General features: G+C 31.2%; 1 protein-coding gene across 1 annotated transcript; it reads right to left on the reverse strand.

Moving 5' to 3' along the window:
• Positions 1 to 3150: 3150 nt before the first annotated feature.
• On the reverse strand, positions 3151 to 9116 carry LOC127869877 (uncharacterized). Its single transcript, XM_052412533.1, has 6 exons — positions 9110 to 9116; positions 8415 to 8525; positions 6733 to 7005; positions 6126 to 6162; positions 5759 to 5802; positions 3151 to 4411 (listed from the first exon to the last, which is right to left on the reverse strand). The coding sequence occupies exons 1-6, from the start codon at positions 9114 to 9116 to the stop codon at positions 4332 to 4334; spliced, it is 552 nt and encodes a 183-aa protein (XP_052268493.1). The 3' UTR covers positions 3151 to 4331.
• Positions 9117 to 9748: the final 632 nt, after the last annotated feature.

Consider the following 9748-nt stretch of genomic DNA (forward strand, 5'->3'; position numbering starts at 1 on the left):
TTGTTCTATATGAATGCATGCAAATTCATAACACATGATTAATATAGTAATAGTTATTACCGTAATAATCGGGCATCAGATAGCAGCGCAATGCACAAAGAGCTGCTTAACACAACTATTGATTTCGGAAGAAATCGCACATTATATCAACACTATGGCAAGGTTCGTTTATATTTACATTACACTTCAATTACAATAGAATATAACATTCTCATAGAAAAGAATATCAAGCCAAGAATGTAACTTGTTAAAAAAAATTAATCCTATACTGTTGGTTAACTGTTTTATTGTCAACAAATAAGAATTATGTCTCCAATATAAAATTTTAGAGTAAAACTGTGATTTGTTTGTACATAATTATGGGCATATCCTCGTTATGGTATATGTAACGAGGTAATTTTTATAACTCACTAAGTGATTTTTAGCGAGGCTGTTTTCGGAGAAAACCCGAGTTATTGTCATAGCCTGTTGTCCGCCGTCCGCCGGCGTCGTACTAAAACCTTTACATTGGCTCTTAAATCAAAGTGCTTCCACCTACAACTTTGAAACTTCATATGTCGAAGCACGTTGATGAGTTCTACAAGCCATACCCATTTTGGGTCACTAGGTCAAAGGTCAAGGTCACTGTGACCTCTAGATAAATAGTAAATTCTGACAAGCTTTCGCAGCCGAGCGTGGCACCCGTTATGCGGTGCTCTTGTCCTTACAACGGTTTACACATTTAAAGGTTATTGCAAAATTTGAGCTCGAATGACGCATGTCATCACCATTATCACTTTCATTATGAGCAGGTAAAGAATCATTAGTAGCATCAACACAAGCAGAATGCCATTCCACGAAATAAAGTTATTTGAAATCATGTTGAAAGTGGTAAATAAAATTACTTATTCTCGAGTTCATAGTTGATAAATACAATTGACGCGGCATATGATAGAATGTATTTACTTCAATGCGAAAACATTCCAATATATTGAGTGTTACGTTCATCTCAAAATGTATGGGAGACACGTTCTGCGTCCAATTCAGAACGTATATGGATGTTCTTCCCGTTTTTAACCATAATCCGATTAAAACGACAGTACATTGTACAAATAAATGGTCAAAAAACTTGATTATTAACATATGGTATTTAATCTTGATTCTTCTTTATTTTCAACTTGATAAGTTTAATATTGAGGGACGCACTTGTTTAACGAGTACATACACTTAAGTGTATATATTAAAAAGCATTATCATTTTGTGTTAATAGATAGTATTAATACCGACGATGAAAATGAGCCACCAATATCACTCTCGTCATACACAGGTACAAATCGGCTGTCTAGATGTGTTATTTATTTGAGATTTATTCTCTAAATATAAATTAAGATCAATGCAATCGTATGTCTGACTTTTCGAAATTGTCCTATCTTATAATCAAGAGTGTAATAGTCATTTCATGAACGTGCTTCTGTTATAAACGTTTTCGGGTGTAATAATTAATACACTTACGTTTGTGCTTTTTAAAATAAACTATTAAGCATCTGCTGTTATTTCAGTCGATCTAAGTTTATCAGGTTACAGGCTAAATCGCACAAGTAAGTCCATATGTTTTTTTTTTCTTGAACAAAATTATTGTTTCAAATTTACAAACAAAACAAATAAAACAAAATCGTTTAGTTAGCCTACTTTTAAAAGGTTTTGGAATCATACAATTGATATCTACCTAATATGGAATGCAAATTAATTCTTATTGACGTTTTATCTAATCGGATAGTGTACACTAGCGATAATATATCAAAGCGCTGAAGGCACTAAAGTTGTTCGCTATTGCATAATTTAAGACGCAACTCATTTTTCAAAATAATCGCAAGTTTGAAATGAACATACGCCATTCAAATTTATGAAGAGCGTGTCATAACGCACGAGTCGAGATTTGTGTGCACTGTTTATTATCCTATTTATTTCATTGAGATAACTTAGACAAAATAACAACAACATGGCCCTATTTGGACGATCTGAAAGCATAGAAAGTTTGATGAACATGGTAATGATTTTTGACACTATATACAAATTAAAAATATACAATAAGATAATTAATGAAAATAAATAAAAAATAAATATGAGAGCAATACTTTTTACTCACAAATTAGGTAGTCATAAAGACAGCCCTGTTGACCCGCACTTTTTTGTTTATGCATTACTTGTTACCCTAGCAGTTCACACGGTGTCAACAAATCTCACCTAAACATAGGTATAGGGCACTAAAGCGCTTTTTCGGCGTAGCTGTTTTGCCCAGCTTTTCACCTTGAATGACTTACATAACGCCAGTCGACACGCATGATTTTTTCGAATATTGCATAGGCTGATTCTAGATCAAACCTCTGAACTTTGGCTACATCACTGTATAGCTACATCAGCGCAAAGGATGAAGCACTGTTAAGTGTAAGAAATTCCGGCCTACTCTTCCAAACGACACAAATTGTGGCCCAGTTACAATTACGCGTTAAAATCGCGTGATGCTAGGTCAAAGTGTGAAATGAAGTCACAATAAAACAATTGCAATATGCTCCTTTAAATGTAAAAGAATGTCAAACGACAGAGTATTCTGAATAAGATTAATTATAGGTATTTATTGTTTTATTCATTTTTTATTCGTTGACCTGCAAAACATGATATCGGCCTCGGATAATCATCTATTTTAAATTTAAAGAAACTCTGTATTTTAAAATAACGTTTTGCATCAAGACGACAAGTTTCAATAATATGATGAAACGTTTCCAAATTGACACTTCTTTATAATTAGTTTTTTTTAGAATAAACGGTACTTTTTTAAATAGTTATTTGTCGTCACTTCTTTTTGAAAATAAACAAGGACAAACTCACCAATACATTCAAATTCAAAGCAAATTTAAAATTTAAAAAGTATTTCTTCGTCAGGCTAGTACGAAGTGGACTAACGTATAGTTTATCCTCTAGTTATCAGTATTTTTTCAATTCAAATTTGAAATATATAATGTTTCTCTGAATACGAATTGCGCATACCTCTTCGTAAATTCAGTATCGCTAGAATATGCCGCTTGAAAGTTGTTATTAATAAATTTGTAATTCAATGATTAAATAATGTTAAACAAAAGACAAAACTGTAAAGGTGCTACACAAGCAGCAAAATTGTACTCTTTAAGTTTTATTGACATACATTTTAAAACATTAATTGTGTTCTGTGTAGTTTTATTGTCTACAATTTCAACATTTTTTAAAACACAGTTCTACACACTAACATTTCATTTAAACATTAATTATATGCCCGTGTAAACATAAAATGTTAACAGAATTTATGGCCGCATATATAATTTAGAATAATTATATCTACAATAAATTATATTCACTAACATGACAGTATCATAATCAAGCTGATTGATAAGGATGATTTCCCTTCAAAAATATATATTGACGAGCTATATTTTAAAACGCGTAAACCAAGTTCTCCATATGTAAATATTTCATAATTCAATTTAATTGTCTCCCTTTTCCTTTCTACAAAACACAAAACACACACTGAACATCTATCTAAACATATTATGCATTTTGTCAATGTATATATTCAACCAGATAAATGCAATTTATGTAAAGTGGGAAAAATGAACACAAATATATTGCAATTGAGATTTTAAAACATGACTAAATGTACCAATGCGATGACCCCAGCTTTAGTAAACAGTTGCTAAATTTAATGATCTGTTTTGAGAAAGCAATCGGTCACTTGCCATAAATAAAAGACAGGAGGTTGTTAAGAGACGCAAAACAATTTGTTCATGACTTGTGTTTCTTGAATTGACTTGTCCTAATAAATACACAAATGATCCTTAAACATCCTATACAAGTAAAGCAAACATGTTTTGTTTTCATATTCCCAGTTAAAATATAGTTCTAGGGATATGTTATCATACTTTTATGGCAAGAAATACTTGAACACATCATTCACAACCTCAAAAAACTTACATAAGTAAACATTTGTTATAAAATAAATTAAGTATTTCTATGTTCGTTGACAAAAATAGATAATCAACCTTATTCTCCATTAAATGTGCAATACATCGATAACTATAATCACGATGAATATCGTGATAATGAACACCGGTTGGAAAACATGTTAGCTATTCTAACGTACTGGGATCAAATGTTTATAAATACATAATAACTACAGCATAAATAAATTATTGAAATACCAAATTAACAATAAGAACATCTTTTAGTGCAATAATGAATGCTCTTGTTCATGAATGTAATTAGGTCATGATGTGATATCCATTTGACACTGGTAGGTTTGGATGGATACAAAGATGATGCGCCTATCCGTTAGTACAGCATGTTCGGCTGGGATCCATCCCATAGTACGGAAGGTTTGGCAGAGGTAGTTCTCCGACATAATCTGCAATAACAAATCCTGAACACAGTCAGTGTATACACTGCAATACCGGTGATAAAGTCTTTTAAGCAATTATTTATTAAACTAATTGATCGGACAAGTAGCAGTAGTTGTTGTAGTAGTAGTCGAAGTAGTAGTAGTCGTAGTAGTAGCAGAAGTAGTAGTTGTAGTAGTAGTATTAGTAGTGGTAGTAGTAGTAGTAAAAGTAGTAGTAGTAGAAAAAAACTTAAATTGGCATTAACATGCCTGTTTAAAATGCAAATTCTTAAATATGTTTTGCTTTCATAAAGTGTGGCCAGTCTGATATTTCTTAAATGAATATTTAAAAAGGCTTTTACTTATCTAGCTTACCAAGCCGTGATTCAATTATTCTTGTTAACGTGTGTTGTATTTGTAGAAAAAATATTAAAAACTAGCGTGCACAACAACTACTCTTAAAGTTTGATTTTAATTTTATTTTATGTCAATCATGTTACAAATCTCCATTTAGCAAGTATCTTGAAATATTTGCAAAATACTAAATAAAATAAACTTGCCACAAATAGGAAGAATATTCGGGCAATTTAACACAATGTCATACTTTGATCCCTATTTAAGACTCATCAGATAGATTTTCATGTCACCGATACATGAAATTCAGGCTGAGGCTTACTTTTACCAAGTAACATAGGTTGAGCAATCATTTATATGAACTCAAACAATATGAACTACTAAACAATATCGTTTGGGGTCTTTTTGTTAAGAGACTACAATGTCTCAAGTCTTTGTGTTATTCAAGTATCTGATTATTATTATCTTGATATTATCTTGATAATCTACCTTTCAAGTTACCGAAATCATTGTGCTTACAAACACACCGTGTAGAAGACTACTGAAGCACACACAAATATCAAGTTCGCAAGCTCACTTGAAATGAAAGAGAACCTATGGGCACCTTGCGACATTCATAAGCACATCTATATAAACCATATGACCCTTGGAGACCATTTCAGTATCTTAAAGTTATGAAAACTATACAATTATTGCATAACTAAAATTGAGGACAGTTGAAGCTTCGGATATATCTTTGGACCCTTACCAGAGATCCAACCTTGATAATGTCTCATATCATATAAACGAGTTACAGGTGCTGCTGAATGAGCATTCGGTTTAAAAATAATGAGCAGTTTTATTATTTTAAACATTGAAATATAAGAGTATAACAAATAGTTTTTAAGAGTATATTTTTTAACTAATCAAATTGTTTTGGATGGTAATTTTAGGTTTACCAAATTTTAACATGAACAAATCAATAAATGGACTTTTAGTAATAATTACACATTCATCGATTAAAATAAAAATATATCTCACCTTGCTCAATGGATGAAGCTCCATTCATATCCACATCACTGAACCTGAAATAAATCAAACATAACTGTAGTATAGCGTCTGTAAATTAAAGTGATATATTTTAGATATACAGCGTATATTTACTAATGTATACATTTATACACGTCTTCGTGACCATATTGGTATAAAACACATATTAATAACATATCAAAATACTAAACTACTGCAATTACGTTTATATGGATATTTTTTTTATCAAACTTTGTGTTTCTTTATACATGCATTTAACATTTACTAAAATCTCTTGCAACATTGGCATTCATAACAGTTCAGTTATTGTACAATTTATGGTAGGCCAAACTGTTTTTTAATCAAAACATTAACTTACATTGAAACAAACAGACTTGGAGTCGGTAGATCAACATCTGAAACAAAAAACAGAAATATGTTGTGGTTTTAGTGTTATGTATCTGTATCTCTTTATGTCAACTGATGCTTATATTGCAATTGTGTTGTGCGTTTTTTTTGCCTACTCACACTGTTTGTGAAAATAAATATAATTTATACAATTATAAGTATTGCGCAGTTGTGACATGATATCCTGCAAGACTTATGCATGCTAGCCATTTTTTCATTTTTACATATTATATAAGCAGCAGTAAAAGCATATATCATGTCTCATGTAAGTTATTGATCAGAATGTTTAGCGATTTTCATAAAAAAAACATTCCCATTCTCTGAATAATAACCGTCCGTGATTACCAGTTCAAACACAAAATGGAGGCGCTCATCATAAGGTTAGTCAATATGCTTAAAATAAGAATCAGACAGATACAGCTGTCAAATCATTGTACTTAAACCTATGCCCATCTGTTGTAAATTTAATTTGTAACGAAATCTTAGTGCGCTAAAAGGGCTGTTCAAAGTTTAAAATATATACAGGTATTTTGTACAATATCAACACTAAAAACATGCAATATAATGGATAAAATTACGTGTGCCATATGCTAATGCGGATGAATTGGTTTCAGCCCTGCAATGGCTTGTGTCAACGTCATCAACACGTCTACCTCCATCTACTTCTAGATCACTGGAGTCTTCAGATGACAGCTCTGATCTACAAGCTTTTAGAGCGGTCTCCTCGACTCTGTTCTCAACATCTCCACAACTTTGGGAACATGTATCAGTACTTGATGACCTTTCGTTTTGCAAAGAGCCTTTGCCTAAACTGTTCAATGGTGACTCATCGCTGGTATGACTAATGGAACCTGAAATTGAACACAATTATTTTACTCTTAAGACATATTTATTGTGTTTCTGTTACGAACGTTGCTGTTACTAGCATTAAACATAGTTTCTTTATGAGTTCAGTATGTAATTACATTTAACTATTTTATTCTTCGTACCAAATTACCCCATTGTCTAGCATGTATATACCAGGTCACGTATTGTTTGTGCCACATTTTGTCATATTTGTGAATTGATTCTTTTGTTTCGAATATTGGTATGAATAAACAATTCATTGCTATTGCTCATTATCATTTCAAAACAAAATGTCCACTTGGAATAAATGGTATCATATAACTTATGTCATGTGCAGGTATGTGTCAATAGACCAAAAACATATAACACATAAAAAACAATAAATAAAACTGTAGTTTTGTTTCCTTAACATATATGGAAATAACCCCAGTTCGTGCTTGGGCATTACCATCCCCATTTCCAGCACTTACGTATTTTGCATTTTAAAATGACACTATCTAATTATGGTATACATGTATATGGAAATTTTGAGAATATCATTTCAATTAGTTTACGATAAATGTTTTACGGATGAGAATATACTACAGAAGAAAATTCACAATCAATTGTACAGGAAAAGGTCAAATAATGAAAGCAAAACACGCATAAAATGTTTTTTAAACAAAACATTAACGGTTTGGCCATACAATATGAACACAATTAACGATACGCAATCAACATAAATATGAAATAAATATCTAATGAAAGGCAATCGATGTTCATAACAAGCTGCGCAATTAATAAATTGACCGTCCATCTTGTTTTTTTTTCAAACCGGAAGTTACGGTGTTCTATTTATAATTTTGTGTTTCAAAATGATATTGAATTTTGAATTATTACTTGTTTCTAGAAGTTCGGAGCAAAACAAACACAATTTAATTAATAAAATTAAATTAAAAAATAAAAGTTAAATTATTAATCAGATTTTTGCTTCTTAGTGTGACCATTACGTCATAACTTAGTTTTCCATCAGATAAAGTCGTGCTTGTTTAAAGCCGTTTCTCTACTTGAACCACGTCGTAAATATGTGTTTTCGCTTAAATCAAAGTAGTTTCAATATAAACATATTCTGTTCACTCCGATATGTTTCCCTGATATCGTTAAAATCATCTAATCCGCTCGGAATATCCAAATTCAAACCTTCAAAAAGATATAATATTTTCTTAGTTTCGTTTTGCAGCTCCATTTAAATGTCAAAGATCCTTTTACATTTCAATTTAAAGTTTAATTCGTGCAGTAATGTCCTGTTTGACAGGTTTATATTCGTTATATGTTATCAAATCATATTATTCCTTGTGTTTGCTACATATAGAATCAATTCATATGTTTGAAGATATAATAATTTAAATGAAAAATAAACAAATAAATATCACACCAAATAAAATGATTCTAACTTCTAAAAACAACGGTTCAATCCATGTATTGATCCATTTCCCAAATAATAAAATTATATACGGATAAGCGGCCAATGTTTGGTAGATAAACACTCAACCAATACGTAAAATTCGAGATATCTGATATCTGATTTAAGTGGTCGACATTAAGTACTGAACTTCAAACAAGCAGTGTAACAGGGGCCTATCTAAATTAGAAAAGACCGCTACTATTTAAATGTAGGATTGATGTTCAAAACATTTGCTTGTCTCATTTGGTAAACATAAGTACAACCATTTAAATGGTCTTGAAGTACGTTATGCGCACATGAATTGTCGATACAGAGTTGTTTATAAGTGCGATTTTTACAAATGCGAATTCTAATACAACTATTGACTTGAATTGGGGAAATGAAATTAATTCTGGCATTTCCCGTTTCGTGTTTGTAACGATTCAACCAATAGGGTTTCTTAAAATGTTTATTTATGAACTCGTGCAAATATGCAAGTTGATAACACATGTATATATTGTGGATCTATATAGCCCTTTAAAGAGATTGTAGAGTAGATTGTAAACCAAAACAGAACGATATTTGAAGATTAATAAAGAGGAATATAGCATATCTATCCGAGTAGCGTGTCTACTCAATATCTTTCTTTATCTGTATGGCCGGTATATGGCGACTAATCGTTTTACCCGTCATTAGAACATTAAAGGATGATATCAGCGACATATACCTGATGAAATTGGTGTTTTACTATCATTAAGCCATTATGTATTGTAAACAAAAGGCGATGTTAACATTTTTATAGGTTATTAAAGCTTGTATTTTGTTTCAGAATCAGAGCAACTTTTTTCACCAAACGTACATAGGATACAGCTTTAACATAAACTATCTATTTATATCCCTATTAACAGAACATCCTTGCCGTGATAATTTTTCGAGTGCTTGTTTTGCATAATTGTATTATCATACGAGTTCCCATACTTGAGTTTTATATATAATATCCTCCTTAATGATATCTTCTGAGAAACATTTGAATTTAAAATGTTTCACCTCAATTTATTATTTTAGTTGATGTTTAATTTGTCTTTTTATATTGTTTCATTTTGCATGTGTCCCATTGTTTTTCGTTTGAAACACTTGATTATGTTATCAAGTCAGAACTATGAACGACTGTTGGACAAAACACATACTTTCACTATATGTCTACTTTAAGAGTGTGTTTTCTGTTAACTAGTTGAAGGTTATTTTATTGTTTGAATCTTTGACCCACAATTTAAAAAAATACCTTTTGTCAATCTGTAGATACAACTCCTTTTAAGCTAGAGACA

The sequence above is a fragment of the Dreissena polymorpha genome, chromosome 2, assembly GCF_020536995.1.
Source record: "Dreissena polymorpha isolate Duluth1 chromosome 2, UMN_Dpol_1.0, whole genome shotgun sequence".
Classification (NCBI taxonomy): Eukaryota; Metazoa; Mollusca; class Bivalvia; order Myida; family Dreissenidae; genus Dreissena; species Dreissena polymorpha.

Bases quoted from the DNA above. Each gene is read 5' to 3' on its own strand.
- LOC127869877 (XM_052412533.1), bottom strand. The intron at 5,803-6,125 runs GTAAGTTAATGT...GATTTATTTCAG, and splicing joins CCAAGTCTGTTTGTTTCAAT to GTTCAGTGATGTGGATATGA. The intron at 4,412-5,758 runs GTGAGATATATT...TTGTTATTGCAG, and splicing joins AGCTTCATCCATTGAGCAAG to ATTATGTCGGAGAACTACCT.